Raw genomic sequence first — 16,665 nt, 5'->3', positions numbered from 1 at the left:
AAATAAAATAAAATTAAAATTAACAATGGGTCCATCCCAAAGAGCCAAATGGCCTATTTAATATCCCATTCGCTATTTCATTTCCACTCCAACGCTACCAACGACAGCGCCTTCTTCCACCTCCACTCCGATGGCCTTCTTCTTCTTCTTCCTCCTCCTCCTCCTCCACCCCGCCACCTCCTCCTCCGCCGCCGCCGACCGCCCCCCCTCCCCCGGCTACTGGCCGAGCACCCGCTTCCACCCCATGGAATTCTACCGAAGCTTTCGCAACCTCTGGGGCCCTCAACACCAAGGCTTGAACCAAAATACACTCTCCATTTGGCTCGATCGCTTTACTGGCAGCGGCTTCAAATCCCTCCGCCCTTTCCGATCCGGATACTTCGGCGCCTCCATCAAACTCCAACCAGGCTACACCGCCGGCGTCATCACCGCCTTCTACGTAAGTTCCAACCTCTGTAATTTCAATTTCAAATTCTCCCGTTCAATGCTCTGTAACCCATATCTGAAATTAATGGCAGCTTTCCAACAACGAAGCCCACCCCGGATTCCACGACGAAGTCGACATCGAATTCTTGGGAACGACATTAGGAAAGCCTTACACATTACAGACAAACATTTACATCAGAGGAAGCGGCGACGGTCAAATCATTGGCAGAGAGATGAAATTCCATCTCTGGTTCGACCCCACCACCGATTTTCACCATTACGCCATTCTCTGGCACCCAAAGGAAATCATGTACGCTAATTAACCAACCCATCATTCAATTTCACAATTAATCCATCTGGGCTCTGTTTTAATCACTCTGTTTTTGCTCGCTTCCTCTGTTTTGTCCTGTTTATAGATTTCTTGTTGACGACATACCCATAAGGAGATATCCAAGGAAGAGCGCTACGACATTCCCACTACGACCAATGTGGCTTTACGGTTCGATTTGGGATGCATCTTCATGGGCAACGGAGGATGGAAAATACAGAGCTGATTACAGTTACCAGCCATTTGTGGCTGAGTTCACTAATTTCAAAGCAGGGGGTTGTTCGGCATACTCTCCGGCACGGTGCTGGCCGGTGTCTGCGTCGCCGTTCCGATCAGGGGGGTTGACAAGGCAACAGCAAAACGCGATGAAATGGGTGCAGAGCAATCACTTGGTTTATAACTATTGTTCGGATAACGAGAGAGACCATTCTTTAACACCAGAGTGCTGGCAATAGAAAAGTTGGGTATTACTGTTGATTTCCCCATGCACTGAAAAAAAAAAAAAAAAAAAAAACTCCATGAATTTCATGTTGTGCTTTTTTTTTTTTTAAATAAAAAAAAAATTGTGTGTATTTTATTTTTTTATAATGGAGGTGTGTAATATATTATGAGTTTTAGGTTATTTTTATTGTAATTTCATCAAGTGAAATTCACCTTTTATTATCATATTTTCCATTAATTATTAAAATATTACTCGAACATATATATTCTTGATAAATAGGTCAAAAGTTCGAATTTTTACTCTCGTTGAAATGACATTTATATATATATAAAAAAAAATGGTAAAAGCATTTATTCTTTACTTTTATAAGAATTTGTTCTTCTTTTTAAAATGACATTGTGATGTTTTGACGTTAAAGACCCTTTTCGATATCATATTAAACTATCGCTAATGTAAAATTTGTAAATCGATGAAACGTGTGACGTACGTTTAATCTTGTAAGTACATTCTTAACATGTAAGCTAAGCTAGATAAGTTCAAGATATAACCATATGAACCCGTATTTTCAAATCAAAATATATTCGGAATGGTCGTCATGTAAAAATTAGCAAGAAATGGAAGAGACGAGGATCTAACCCTACTTTTAAAAAAATTTAAAAATATTAACGTTTGTAATCTATGTTAGTGATGAATTATGACCTATAAATATTTTATATTTAAATTTTACGAGATTTTAGTTATTAAAGTAAAAAATTAGCATTTAAATTTGTAAGAACAATTAAATATAAGATTATATAATAAAAGCTGGTTAGAGTGTGAAGGTCGCGGTTTCGAAACCTAGTTGGGTCTAGTGTATTACTTTTTAATTTTTAATTTTTAATTCATTATTCATCGTTTGTTTATTGACGATTTTGATTTTGATTTCCTTTCAGTCGGATTAATTCAGATTCATCAAAGGGTCCGCCAGTGCGTCCCAGTTGCGATCGTCTTCTTCAATTTGTTGCCGAATCGGTTCGAAAATGGTAAAACCCTCAATTTCTGGCGATTGGTAGCTAGAATGTTTCTTTTACGCTTGTTTTTCGTTTGAATAGGTTTGCTTGGCGTGTTTATTGCCTCTGTTTCTCATTCCAGTCGTCAACGCGCTGCCTGTTCTATTCCACTTGATTATGGTACGCCAATATGATTCGTTTCTCTCTAGGATCTCATCTTTTTGCCTGTTCATCAAATTCTCTTAACGATTTTCGGTTTTCTTTACTATTGAAGACTATTTTGTTCCATATTATATATATATTTTTTTGTTTTTCTTCAATTTCCTTTTAGGGCAAAATTTATAGAATTTTTGGCTGGGAATATAGAAAACCACAGAGGGTACCTCCAGCTTGTCCCTATCGCCCTGCTGCCAAACAAAATAGCAATGTAAGTGTTCTGCTATCGCTTTTATAATGTAATTCTGTTTTCTAATTGTCTTCTGAAGAAGTCGTTTTAATAAGTTGGGCATGTTGAAGAATTATGAATGGGATTGAATTTTGGTTTAGAAATTGGATATAAATGATGCGTTCCTGTTATGGAGACGCTTAAACTTTGATCAATAAATCTTCTTGGTGGCTGAATGCTGTTCGTTGCTACGATAGTTTTAAAAAACAATGATGGGAGTTTAGGCACCTGCTGTATGAATTTATTAATTGTTTTCTCAAGATGCCATTTCAATAGTTTGAGCATACTGATGATCTTTTACAGGGTTGTGCTTCATTACTTGTGATTACTTATTCGATTCTTGTTCTTGTTCATGTTTTTTTGTTTTCCTTGGGGGTTGGAGGGGAGGGGGGGTATTTTCTTCATGTTGATTGGATGCTTTTTGCTTCAGTAGTTTTCTAAACCAATTAAGTATCTTCTATCCAATTGTGATTTTGTGCAATGGGTAGTATTCATAAATGATATGCATGTTTGAAATGACATTAGCTCTAGTTCATAAATTTTAAATCATAATGTTGATTCCATACTTGTGGTCACTATGTTTCCATGGTTGGGTAGTTTTAAACGAGTAATGATCACTTGAACAGGTTCAACTTTATGGGTCATAAATCTGTGTCCTCAAGTTCTTAGGAAGTTTTTGGAAAAGAGTACAAGAGACAATGTTTTAGAACGTTTTTTGAGGCTCGTGCCTCGAGGCTTGCCTCGTGGCAATTTTCTAATTTTGTCTGGCTCCGTCGTGAGAAATTACTCAAGCCATAAGCCACTAAACAATTGTCTGGCTCCCTCCTTCTCCACTCCCTCTATTTATAACCAAATAGCTTAACAAACTCCCTTACTAAATATTTATATGCCCTTAACACTCCAATAATACTTCTAATAGTATTTTGATCAGATTTGTATAACTTTTTAACTTGAAACCAAGTCTGACGCCTCACCTCTCCAACAAGAAGCTAAAAGCTTCAACACTGCTTTAGCCTTTTAAAATATTGGCAAAGGGTTTTAGGATCTGCAGGAATCGCTGTTTCTTAGTTTTGAAACGAATAAATTAATGGCTTCTTTTAAATTTGATGGCATTCATTGATTTTTCTTCCCCGCCAATTTTCTCTACCTTAAACTGAAAAAGATATAATGGTCCAAAATCATTATGCATTATGTATACACTCAAGCTACAGAAGACATTGCATACAACCCTGAGAATAAGGATATAACAATGTGTTCTCATTCTGGTGTTGTGAGATTCCACATCGGTTGGAGAGGGGAACGGAACATTCCTTATAAGGGTATAGAAACCTCTCCCTAGCAGACGCGTTTAAAAACTGTGAGGCTGACGACGATACGTAATAGCCTGAAACGGTCAATATCTGCTAGTGGTAGGTTTAGACTATTACAGGTGTAAAACAAGATGTTCATTTATATTTGTTTGTATTTTGGTATTTTCGTATGTCAGAGTTCTTAACAGCAGATATGTGGGTGTTCAACACTACACATCCTCTAGTGGTTTAAATTCTTAACGTCTGCTCCTCTGGCTTCTTGAAGCAAGCTTTTTCTGAATCTTAACAGGAGGAGTTACAACCTCTAGCTGGTCAGCAGCACCCACCTCCAAAAGCCGTTGATGCGGAGGATGCAAAGCAAGACTGAATTTGGAGACTTCTGTCGTACATACATGTCAACAAGACCAGCAGATCTCTGTGGCCCTGAAAGCAGTGGACGCTGTCGATGTCAATTAAAGGAAGCTATGACTTCAATCGGTCAGATAAAAGAATATCTTAAACTCTCATCACTAATACCCATCAATACAGTTCATTTTGTCAGTGCATACTTTCTGAATAATTTAGCTGGATGGCTGGAATATGTTTCCTGGTTTGTAGTTAATCAATGCTTGTGGAATCTCTGGTAAGAAACAGATGAAATTGGCGTAGACAATGGTTTAATTCACTGCTGCCTTAACTTTTTTGTTCCCAAAAGAACTTTTAACTTCCTTGTCTGCCTTACGTTGTGAAGTTCTTGGAGCAAGCTTACTAAGATTGTGTTGCCTCTGTCCTTTAAATGTGCGCATGGCCCATTGACGAATTATGTTCACCATTCTAATATCTGACAAAATTTGGCCTTTGGATTCCAGAATAGGAAAGGAAACAGGTGTTTTAACTATAGTGGGGACAAATACTTGAATAGCATATTGTTCTAAGCTTCTAGCCAGCTGTAGAAGTAGAAATCAAGTGGTGAAAGTGAAACTTCTGTAATGAAGGAAGTTGGAAGCATGGCTGCATGACAAATCATGATAAGAGGTAATTGGATCTTATCTTCTTAACTGCACTATGAAATGAATTATGACATGTCTCTCGGGCTTTCTGGGATCTGGTCTCGGCCTCGGCCTCATTTAGTTAGTGGGTAGACATTTTTCTCGTTCCCTCCCTCATTCTTCATTTAAATGGGAATTCTCTGCCTCATTTAGAGCAGGTCTCCACAAGCTAAATGAACATTGTCGTGTTCATGATACTTTCATGGATTTGTTCTAGGGTATTGTTTTGTTTCATACCGTGGAACTTATGTTGAATTATGAAATGTCTCTCGGGCTCTCTGGGATTTGGTCTCGGCCTCGTTTAGTTAGTGGGCAAACATCTTTCTCGTTCCCACTTTTAATACCCTCCATTTTTCCACTTCTTTCTAGACCTAGAAAAAGAAGCTTCAATTCAAGATCCTTTCATTTCCTTTATACCCAAATTATGGACCATTTTCAATATTCTACCATACAACTTTGAATTTTGCATTCAATTATTCAACATCTTCAAAATCAAATCCCACCTTTTCAACGTGTCCGAACATATGTCGTCGATTAATTTACTAACACGAGTTTGTTGTTTACACATGAGATTCAACTCTTTTTGTGTTGTCTCTCAAATTAGTAAATTTGATTTGTTGACATATAATTAATCTCATTTCTACTAATACTCGGACATCATCTTTAGGATTTGTGAAAGGTCAGTTTTGTTAATTGTACTGGTTTCCGAGCTTGAGATTTGTCTAATAGATCTTTGACCCGTTATTTATTTATTTTTAAATGGATGAATTGAAAACAAAATTGAGCACCTTTTGGGATAGCACTTGGCCAAGTGGTGGTGAGGAAAGCAACCTTTTAGATTCAAATTAGAGCCACAAGAGCCTCATTTTCTTGGTCTATCTTTTTCTCCCAAGTGGATACCCTCTAAAAGCATCTATCTTACCCCTAAATACAAAACATATACACATATTTGAATATTCAAAGTACATATGGTATAAAGCTCTAATAAAGTTGGACCCATCTCGAATTTTAATCTCATATCAAAATATATACGTCACACCCACATCAATTTGCATTCAGGGTTGCAATCTCAAAATGTTTTTATAATCTCGAGTATAATAAATAGATCAAAATGATCCAAGGAAAAAGAAAACGGGATTAAGCCCCTTTGATCTACACGAAATGACTTTTGAGTTTAGGAAGAGGCATCTTCCATTCAAACCTCTTTGTGACGATAACGACACGCATAGATAGAGAGATCGTGGACAACCATGTTTGAGCACTGATCAACTCATTAATACGGACCCACATCGTCTTAACCCTCTCATTACATCTGCGTACCTTTTCCTCGACTCCTTCGAAATCAAATTAGGTTGAATACCCATCTCGAGGCTTTTGCACGGCGACGATATTCGATTTTTACAAATTGATTCAATATATTTGGTTATAAATATGCCAAACATAGTGTTAATTTAGTTCATCCTCTCATATAAAATGCTTTAATTTAGAGACATTAGTGGGAATCCAACAAGAGTCAAGTTGGTGAGGAGATTCTTATCCCAATGTCAATGGGATGTGATTCTTCCTTTTCTCATTCCTACTTTTACGACTCTTATTTTATTTTATTTTATTATTATTTGTATTTAATAATTGAATTATTGAGCTTACACCTTGTTTCCATTACACTTTGTCTTTTGCAAAATAATTGCTTTTGGAACCATTTTAAAACAATCCAATTTCCTCAATTTGACCGCCGCGATAACGACAGTATAATGATTCTAATTTTAATATATAACCGAACGATCATTCATATATATCAAAAAGAATTTTTCAAAATAAAATTTAACGTGAAAATAATCTAACTAATAGCATAATCTAAATTTGCACGAACCAAATAATTTAACATGTTAGTAAAAAATAACTAAAAAACATTACTCAACGTAGAAAAAATTATCGAAAAAAACATAAAAGACAAAATATTTAATTTCGAAAAAATAAAAATTTAAAAATACAAATAAAACACAAAAGACAATAACTTATCAAATCATGGGAATTAAAAACTTTACTTATTTGTGGGAAAAGTATATATATATATATATATATATATATATATATATATATATATATATATAAAAGAGCATGTGCTAAAAAGGGTTGAAAAATAAATAAATAAATAAATAAATAATTGGAATAAAGAAAAGACATTTTTTTAAAAGTATAAAAAGACAATTGATTAGGGAAAAAAAGAAGGCAATCTCCACCAAGAATTTGGACGTTGCATCCATAGCCATTGTCATTTATTTAGAGTAAATTACCAATTTGGCCTTTCACCATTTTATAAGGAAAGATTTTTAAGGTTTAAGATCCCGGAGATTATTATAAAGATTGAACGTTAGTATTTTTTTTTTTTTAAATTGTGAGGTTGATAGTGATGGGTCAAAGTGGATAATGTCTATTAGCGGTGAGTTTGAGTTATTACAAATGGTATATGAGTCACGCATCAAACGGGGTGAGACACTGTTCAAAATAGGGCTGATCTTCTTCATAGTACGCGCGTTTTAAAACCGTGAGACTGACGACGATACGTAACAAGCAAAAGTGGACAATAGTATCAAAGCCAGACACCGGACGGTATGCCAGCCAACAAGGACGCTGGCTTTCCAAGGGAGTGGATTGTAAGATCTCACATCGATTGGAGAGGGAAACAAATAAGGGTGTAGAAATATTTCCCTAGTAGACGTGTTTTAAAACCATGAAGTTGATAACGATGAACCAAATCGAATAATATTTACTGACGGTCGACATGAACTGTAATGCAAAATTTTATTCTATCAAATAGAAAAAATCTATTTTATAAATTTAAAATTTGAACACTAAATTGGTAATTTACTTATTTTTATATAATATTGATGCCTTAAAAAATCCCATTTATTTAGCTGTTCTGCCTTTTGTCACCTTCCTTACTTTTCTCCGTTCACAACAAATAATAATAATAATAATATGAATTATGAATGTTTTTATTTTATTTATTTATTTACTAAAATGCACCCCTCGCCTAAGAATTTTTTAAAATACTTTTCCTAAAAATTATAATTATTTTAATAATTTTATTTTAAATTGGGAAAGTAGGAATTAATTATATTATATTATAAATTTGATCCCATTATTTAAAGAAAATTAAAATTTAATATCTAGAATTTTAAAAATTAGAATTTTGTTTATACAAAAATTACTAATTTTTAATATTTTTTTGTTCAACTAAATATAGAAGACCACTTCATTGAGTCAATATTTTATTAAATATAAAAATGAATTTAATTGACTAAAATTGTAATTTCACCAATTAATTAATTGAAAATAAAATAATATTGCAAAAGCCTTGTTTTTTTTTTTTTTTTAGATTTTTCTTACAAGAGGGAATTTTTGGAATTGTGAAGGGTATTTTAGTAAAAATGAACAAGCGAACAGTGATAAAAATTCTGGATTAATGCGTTCTCTGAATTTTTCTGGCAACCCATCGGAAAACTCTGAATCTCACAGCACCAACGACGAGAAAGACGAAGAAACGAAGATATGGGTATTTTGCACGACGATGTCGTGCTTGTGAGGCCGTCGGAGAAAGACGATGAGCCTACCGTCGTCACTGTCAATTGCCCCGATAAAACTGGGTTAGGCTGTGACTTGTGCCGCATACTTCTCTTCTTTGGTCTAAGCATTGTCAGAGGAGGTGAGTGAATCGTTTAATCACTTCTCTGCTTTGATTTCAGATATCGTGATTGGGTTTTCGTTTTCGTGGTTTAAATCAAACGGGTTGTGGGCGATTTGGGTTTTCTTTTTTAGATTTGATTTGTTTGAATTAGTGATGTGATTGTTTTGTGGATCTTGTGAATTCGTCAATACTGTGTTGAAGATGTTACGACCGACGGAAAATGGTGCTACATAGTGTTTTGGGTGACGGGAAAATCGTCGACGAAGTGGGGATTAGTGAAACAGAGGTTGATTGAGGTTTGCCCTTCTTGTTCCTCAGCTTCGACGCTTTCTTATTTCCGCCCGGAACCGCAACCCTCAAAGCCCCCTGATATGTTTCTTTTGAAGTTTTGTTGCCATGACCGAAGAGGGCTGTTACACGGTTTGTAATTTCCTCCCCGTTATTTCGATTCTATGTTGATTACATGATTGAACTGATCAATTGGGAGTTTGTTCCTTAAATATTGACCTAACCCTCCTCCCCTGAAGAAGGAAAAAGAGAGCTAAGCGTGGGGATACTGTTGTTCTTGTCTTCTTTGTTGGTTCCCTTTTGTGTTGCTTGCCATATTTGTGTCTAATTTGGAGCGAGTGGTTTGTTTGTAGATGTAACATGGGTTCTTTGCGAGCTCGAGATTCTTATAGAGAAAGTGAAAGTGTCGACCACTCCAGATGGAAAAGTGATGGATCTGTTTTTCATCATTGACTCCAGGTTCAAGATTGAGCTTTGTTTATCTGCATTGTGTGTTTCTTGTATTTCTCAATGAATGAATTCATTTTGACCTGTGTGGAACGGATTCTTTGTTCATGAGGGCTAGAGTAGTATAACTTGCATAAATAGTTCAAGTAGTTCACTTGTCCTATAGGCTATCCACAAGGAAAAAGGAAGTGGAGGGCTATCGTAATAGTACGCCTCGGCAGTGGTGTTTGTAGGGTGTTCCTGTTACGGCCCAAGCCCATTGCTAGCAAATATTGTTCTCTTTGGACTTTCCCTTAAAACGCGCCTGCTAGGGAGATGTTTCCCTTATAAAGAATGCTTCGTTCTTCTCTCCAACTGATGTAGGATCTCACAATCCACTCCCTTTCGAGGCCCAACGTCCTCACTGACACTCGTTCCCTTCTCCAATCGATGTGGGACCTCCCAATCCACCTCTCTTTGGGGCCCAACGTCCTTTCTGACACACCGCCTTGTGTCCACCCCCCTCCAGGGCTCAGCCTCCTCGCTAGCACATTGCTCGGTGTCCCTTTGATACCATTTGTAATAGCCCAAGCCCAACACTAGTAGATATTGTCCTCTTTGCACTTTTCTTTTCCAACTTCCCTCAAGGTTTTTAAAACGCGTATGCTAGGGAGAGGTTTCCACACTCTTATAAAGAATGCTTCGTTCTCCTCCCCAACTGATGTGGGATCTCACAATTCTTTCATTGTACGTTAGATTGTCAAAACTCTTGTATGGTCAGCTCTTCTTGAATGAGCTTCCTTTTTACCTCGTTGCTGTCTCCCGTCTCTTTTTCTTTACCTGCAAGCAGTTGGGTGGAAGGTGTTTGGTTTGAAAGTTCTTGAGTGGTGGAACACTTTGTTATTTCAGCAGCAGTATAAGGGAACCCATAGAGGTTGTACATAACATATTTTCATTTTTGTTTGTCCATTAGGGATCTCATGCACACAACGAAGAGACAGCAGGACACGTGCGACCACTTGAAACATGTCTTGGGAGATGCAATGATAAGCTGTGAAATAGAGATGGTCGACGCCGAAGTTATGTTATGCTCACAGGCATCCTCTCTTCCCTCTGAAATTGCAGAAGAATCATGTAGCTTGGAGTTGAATGAAACTTCACAAGGCAGATCATTAGTTCATAAAGATGTCTCTGTTACATTAGACAATTCGCTCAGTCCTTCTCACACACTCGTCCAAATTGTCTGTCAAGATCACAAGGGTCTTATTTACGACATTATGAGGACGCTTAAAGACTACAACATTCAGGTACATAAACATTAAATCATTGAATAGCCATAGTTATTTGAAATATGGGCACACAAATCTGTTGGGTCCGAATCCTTTCGCCGTTTCGTTATTCATGATGAAGGTCAATTTAAAATGTTTTCTTGCACTGCATATCAGTTCAGGTTCTGTTATCAATATTTAAACTCAATCCTGTAGCCAGATCTCATATGGACGCTTCAATAAGAAGCAGACGAGAAGCTGTGAGATCGACTTGTTCATCATGCAAGCTGATGGAAAGAAGATTACAGACCCAAGCAAGCAGAATGCATTGTCAACTCGGTTGCGGATGGAACTGATTCGTCCCCTCAGAGTAGCTATCTTGAGCAGAGGCCCCGACACAGAACTCTTGGTGGCAAACCCCACAGAGTTATCTGGGAAGGGTCGACCTCTCGTGTTCCATGACATCACCCTTGCTCTCAAATTGCTCGACATCGGTGTTTTTTTGGTACGTCCCGATCTTCTTACAATAATTTGCCATCCTTGCAATCTCTGATATATTCCAATAAGTCCAAACTGAATATTCAGAGTCTGAGATATAGCTTTACAAATTTAGTTTTGGTTATGCATCTGGGTTACTCCATGAGCAAATTTTTGCTTTTGGTATACTATATATGATTTCAAAGCTTAACTAGAACAAGATCGATCTTCCAGGCAGAAATCAGACGCCATTTGATCGGAGGTCGAGAATGGGAAGTATACAGAGTCATGCTTGATGAAGGAGTCGGGTCTTCGATTCCCAGGAACAAGATCGAGGACGGAGTCCGAAAGATGTTGATGGGATGGGCATAATGTGATAAATCTAAAGTGGAAAATGCTTTAGTTAGCCTATGTATAGCTTGCTGTTTCAGGTTAGATGGGCTGCTCCTCCTCCTCCTCCTCCTCCTCCTTGTCTTATTGATGCTTGTAACAAGTTATCTTTGTATGCTTATGGGACAGAATCGTGCAAATTATGCTTGTAACAAGTTTCCAGTACACTCCTAGCTTGTGCAAAACCCCCCCTACTATTGCCCAGCGTTAATCCTCATTAAGCCCTCGGGCTCGAATGGAGCAAGACACCGACTTGGAGCGTTGTCCCAAAGAGGGTCATCGTCCAGTGAACTAAACGTGCAATCTTGAATCGTTTGTTACAAATTTAATGACCCTTTTAAATGAACGAAATAACACATCTCCAAATACCCTTTTTTAGTTTAGCTTCTATCATCCATTTCTTATACCACTTTCGTTCTCACACTTCTTTTCTTCCTCTCCGTCCCACATTTATCGTGGGGTTCAGACTCATGTGCCTTCCAAAACAAAAAGTATTTGAGCATGTTGTGTACGATTAGCCAACCTTGAGGTAGTACTACAGTTCCATGTGGCTTGAAGCTGACGTCGCATTAGATTAGGGAGTTAGATGATAAGAACTCCTTTGCATTTAGAAGCGTGTTCACTTAAAACCACTCGATTTAGAAGTGGGCGGTTTTAACTCTTCTTGATTCTACATTATTGCCAAATGGAAAGTGGCTTCACATGTGTGTCTGTAGTTAACCTAGCATCGTGCTTCTAGTAGTACTCTCATCCACTTTCTCCACATTAGGTGTGTATTTATGATTTTAGAACGAAATATGGACAGATTTCTCTTCATTAGCTAAACGTAACCGAAAATAGGAATTATATTCTCTATCATTGTCTCTGCCTCTGACCCTACCTAAATCCTCTACCCGCCTCACCCAATCCCGTGTTTGTCTCTCATTCGAATCCTTACAAGAACAAATTTATAAAACTACAGAGATAAAGCCGAAATAAAAGACGAGAACAAAGATCGTCTCTTCTCTCGATCTCATCTAGAACCGAACAAAACAAAAGAAAAAGTCGGTAAAAATTTATGGACCAGAAAGGATGAATCAAAACAAAAGGGTATGAAGCACATGGTTACAATGAAATGAAACATAAATAATATTATAAGTTATTCCTAGGAAAATGAAATAATGAGTGGACTCAAATATACCACAAAATATGACAATATATTAATGTATTATTTTTCCTTAAATTATTGTCCCCTCGAATCTTTTCTTCAATATCCTTAATCATATATTATATACTTCAAATATTCTCGTATTTTCCTACTCGATATGTTTACTAGTTATTGCAACTCGATAAAATAGGTTAATGGTTGGGTTGAGAACTGGTTCATTCAGGTTATGATCTCGACCAACTTGATCAACCGAGTCCAAATGGTGATACTAAATATTTACTCCAAGAAGATAGGGTTATAATTTAATCGTGCTTGGGTTGATTGCAATGTTCGTCATGTGGGTCCCCCCTTCTTGTCCAATAAACCATCCAACCTAAGATAAGTGGCAGAGAGAGCAGCAAAAACAGAGATAAAAATCCAATCTCCATTTCAATGAAACCCCACCTCCTTAAATATGTATTTAAACACTCACACCCACTGACACTGCATCTTCAAGAACACAGCCTCCTAATTGCTCGCCGGAAAACATGGCCGCCTCTAATCCCTCCACCGTCCACCCCATCTGGTACCAGTTCCTTCTCGGCCGGTGGTTCTCCGTTTTCGCTTCCATTCTCATCATGTCAGTCTCCGGCGCTACCTACATGTTCGGTCTCTACTCCTCCGATATCAAATCCTCCTTAGGCTACGACCAAACCACCCTTAATTTGCTTAGTTTCTTCAAGGATTTAGGCGGCAACGTCGGCGTTATCGGCGGTCTAATCAACGAGGTCGCGCCGCCTTGGGTCGTTCTCCTGATCGGCGCCGTCATGAATCTCTTCGGCTACACCATGATTTGGATGGCTGTAACTAGCCGGATCCCAAAGCCCCAAATCTGGCATATGTGTCTCTACATTTGTATCGGAGCTAATTCTCAGACATTCGCTAACACAGGGGCTCTCGTTACTAGCGTCAAGAACTTCCCGGAAAGTCGCGGCAGCGTTTTGGGCCTTTTGAAGGGCTTTGTCGGGTTGAGCGGCGCCATTTTGACCCAGCTTTACCATGCCTTTTATGGCAACAATTCCAAATCTCTCATCCTTTTAATCGCTTGGCTTCCGGCCGCCGTCTCTGTTACTTTCCTCCGTTTCGTTCGACTCATTAAGGATCTCCGGCAGCCGAATGAGCTCAGAGTCTTCTTCCATATCCTTTATATTTCTCTTGGCCTTGCTGGGTCGTTAATGGTTTTGATTATTCTGCAAAATCGCCTGAAATTTCATCAAATGGAATACGCCGGAAGTGCCATTGTTGTCATTGCTCTGCTTTTACTTCCTCTGGCCATCGTTTACAGAGAGGAATTGAGTGTTTGGAAGACTAAAATCGAAAGCCCACTTTCGCAATTAGAGTTAGCATCTCAACAACAGCCGCCGCCACTGACCTCGGCGGCGCCAGTGGCGCCGCCGAGTCCTCCGTCGGGTTCCTGCTTTGAAAATACATTCAAACCCCCAAACAGAGGAGAGGACTACACAATTCCGCAAGCTGTTTTCAGTATAGATATGATAATCCTCTTCATCGCCACCATCTGCGGCGTCGGTGGAACATTGACAGCGATCGACAATTTGGGTCAAATCGGAGAGTCTTTGAGATACCCATCTCAGAGCACCACCACATTCATCTCTCTCGTCAGCATATGGAATTACCTTGGCCGTGTAGTCGCCGGATTCTTGTCGGAATTTCTCTGGAAAAAATACAAAGTCCCGCGTCCGTTAATTTTCTTCGTAACAATGATTCTATCCTGCGTCGGTCATCTTCTAATCGCATTCGGAGTTCCAAATTCGCTCTATTTTTCTTCAATTATCATCGGATTCTGCTTCGGCGCACAGTGGCCGTTGATTTTCGCAATCATATCGGAAATTTTCGGGCTGAAGTACTACGCAACTCTGTACAACTTGGGGGGAGTGGCGAGCCCGATTGGAGCTTATATACTGAACGTGAGAGTGGCCGGACATTTGTACGACAGAGAGGCAACGCGGCAGATGGAGGCGGCGGGGCGGCGGCGAAATATTGGGGAGGATTTGAATTGCTTGGGAGTGGAATGTTACAGAAAGGCGTTTCTTATAATCACGGCGGCTACTGTTTTAGGGGCGTTTGTTTCGTTGATCTTGGTGGTTCGGACATGGAAGTTTTATAAGGGCGATATTTACCGGAAGTTCAGGGAGGAAGCAGGTGAGGAGGTGGAGGTGCAAATGGCGGCTCCGACGAACAGTGCGGTGGCGAAAAGTCAAACTGCTTAGGGACTTTTATCCACACTGTGTATCATTGTTTAAGGCTCACAAGTTAGTATAGAAAATCTTACTGGTCGCATCAAATTTTCATCTTAAAAAGGGTATTTTAGTCATTTAAATCAAATAGGTGAGTAGTGTAAGGATATTTTAGTCATTTAAACTAAATAGGTGAGTAGTGTAAGGATATTTTAGTCATTTAAACCAACTAGGTGAGTAGTGTAAGGGTATTTTAGTCATTTAAACTAAACAGGTGGGTAGTGTAAGGGTATTTTAGCCATTTATACCGAATAGATGAGTAATGTAAGGGTATTTTAGTCATTTAAACCAAACAAGTGAGTAAATGTAAGGATATTTTAGTCATTTAAACCAAACAGGTCAGTAGTGTAAGGGTATTTTAGTCATTTAAACCAAACAAGTAAATAGTGGAAGGGTATTTTAGTCATTTTATTATGAAAATTCGGGAAAGATTCCAATTCAAACCCTTAAAAAATACTTTTTTTTCTTTCTCTCTAAATTTGGTTTAAAAAAATTAAATTATATCTTTAAATTCTTTCGTCTCATTTTAAGAATCATGCGATAAAAACAACACGGGATTGAGACATAAAACACTCGAGAACCTTGATATCATGATTAAAATCAAAACACGAAAAAAAGTAATCGAAACTCTTTTAATTCTCTTATATTTTTCTGATTAATGTGGTAAAATCCAAAAATAATTTAGGTGGGAAGTCAAATTTATGGATATGGTTGGTTGAAAACAACAAGACATCATTTCAATTATGAACATTACAAATCGACACACCGTGATGATTTAGATAACTTTTTGGACATTTTTTGTGCAATAGAATGAAAAAAAAACAAAATCATTAGGGAAATGAAAAAGGGTTACTTCGGAATTAAACTTCTCTTCATGACCCGTTAATCAAGTAGCACCAATAATGGAGGACGTGAGGCACGAGAACTCTCTTTATTAATCGATACTTGGTTAATAATTAAAGAGTCACGAGACTTTGATTCATTTGGTAGATACATGTATTTGATTGTTCATACATTATTGTAATGATAGTACATGCATTGAGTAGATTCATTATTTAATATTTGATACATGCATAACTACGAAGAATGTTCTAAAAAGTCAGTACAAGGACCATATATGTACATTGGTGGCTTGTTCCCAAAGACCACCGACAATAAAATTGAAGTCTTCTTCATAGGATGACCAGAATCACTTATTTCAACGAACTTGGTGGCTAATTATTTAAACACATAACGTGTAATTACTACAAAATCATTTTCATCACTATAACTATATCATCATCAAATGGGTCCCGTTATATGGGTCTCGTTACAGTTTTCAATCATGGTTTATCATACAAACTATAGAGTTTATAAGTGCATGCATATTCAGTAGGTGTCGAATATGAGTTTCAGACCTTGGTCCAAATGGTGTAGGGATAATTTCCACTCTTAGAATCATTTCAAGACAAGTAGATAACGTAGTCATCCTATAGACATGGAGCATTGATGTTAATGTCCTATAAGACTTTGACATATCAATATAGTCAAACCTAACGGTAAGGATTAAAATTTTTAAAATATATTACTCTAAATTTGAGCGTTGAAGTAATTTAATGTCATATTGAATAAATAGGGTTTATGAAATCATTGAATTTACTTATGACGTCACTTTTATTATTACCTAGTAAATCACGAGAAAAAAAATTATATTTTAGTTTTTTATATTTGAATGTCTTA

General features: G+C 37.7%; 3 protein-coding genes across 3 annotated transcripts; all 3 read left to right on the top strand.

The window, feature by feature from the left end:
• Window positions 1-115: 115 nt before the first annotated feature.
• LOC111448036 (probable xyloglucan endotransglucosylase/hydrolase protein 32) lies at window positions 116-1,244 on the top strand. Its single transcript, XM_023087484.1, has 3 exons — window positions 116-439; window positions 519-736; window positions 843-1,244. The coding sequence occupies exons 1-3, from the start codon at window positions 131-133 to the stop codon at window positions 1,207-1,209; spliced, it is 894 nt and encodes a 297-aa protein (XP_022943252.1). The 5' UTR covers window positions 116-130; the 3' UTR covers window positions 1,210-1,244.
• Window positions 1,245-8,436: 7,192 nt separating this feature from the next.
• On the top strand, window positions 8,437-11,678 carry LOC111451879 (ACT domain-containing protein ACR10). The gene is made up of 6 exons (XM_023092479.1): window positions 8,437-8,674; window positions 8,858-9,076; window positions 9,298-9,403; window positions 10,344-10,677; window positions 10,859-11,143; window positions 11,350-11,678. The coding sequence occupies exons 1-6, from the start codon at window positions 8,521-8,523 to the stop codon at window positions 11,485-11,487; spliced, it is 1,236 nt and encodes a 411-aa protein (XP_022948247.1). The 5' UTR covers window positions 8,437-8,520; the 3' UTR covers window positions 11,488-11,678.
• Window positions 11,679-13,122: 1,444 nt separating this feature from the next.
• Window positions 13,123-15,228, top strand: LOC111451560 (protein NUCLEAR FUSION DEFECTIVE 4-like). The gene has a single exon (XM_023092040.1). The coding sequence runs from the start codon at window positions 13,180-13,182 to the stop codon at window positions 14,917-14,919; it is 1,740 nt and encodes a 579-aa protein (XP_022947808.1). The 5' UTR covers window positions 13,123-13,179; the 3' UTR covers window positions 14,920-15,228.
• The last annotated feature ends 1,437 nt before the right edge of the window (window positions 15,229-16,665 follow it).

The sequence above is a fragment of the Cucurbita moschata genome, unplaced genomic scaffold, assembly GCF_002738365.1.
Source record: "Cucurbita moschata cultivar Rifu unplaced genomic scaffold, Cmos_1.0 Cmo_Scf00001, whole genome shotgun sequence".
In the NCBI taxonomy this organism is placed as follows: Eukaryota; Viridiplantae; Streptophyta; class Magnoliopsida; order Cucurbitales; family Cucurbitaceae; genus Cucurbita; species Cucurbita moschata.
Note: the sequence above shows the minus strand (reverse complement) of the source record. Positions and strands in the feature narration are given on the sequence as shown.

Excerpts from the sequence above, each read along its gene's own strand:
- LOC111448036 (XM_023087484.1), top strand. The coding sequence starts at position 131 with ATGGCCTTCTTCTTCTTCTTCCTCCTCCTCCTCCTCCACCCCGCCACC. Across the intron at positions 440-518 it reads GCGTCATCACCGCCTTCTAC|CTTTCCAACAACGAAGCCCA; the intron begins GTAAGTTCCAAC and ends AATTAATGGCAG. Across the intron at positions 737-842 it reads TGGCACCCAAAGGAAATCAT|ATTTCTTGTTGACGACATAC; the intron begins GTACGCTAATTA and ends TCCTGTTTATAG.
- LOC111451879 (XM_023092479.1), top strand. The coding sequence starts at position 8,521 with ATGGGTATTTTGCACGACGATGTCGTGCTTGTGAGGCCGTCGGAGAAA. Across the intron at positions 8,675-8,857 it reads TCTAAGCATTGTCAGAGGAG|ATGTTACGACCGACGGAAAA; the intron begins GTGAGTGAATCG and ends ACTGTGTTGAAG. Across the intron at positions 11,144-11,349 it reads TCGACATCGGTGTTTTTTTG|GCAGAAATCAGACGCCATTT; the intron begins GTACGTCCCGAT and ends TCGATCTTCCAG.
- LOC111451560 (XM_023092040.1), top strand. The coding sequence starts at position 13,180 with ATGGCCGCCTCTAATCCCTCCACCGTCCACCCCATCTGGTACCAGTTC.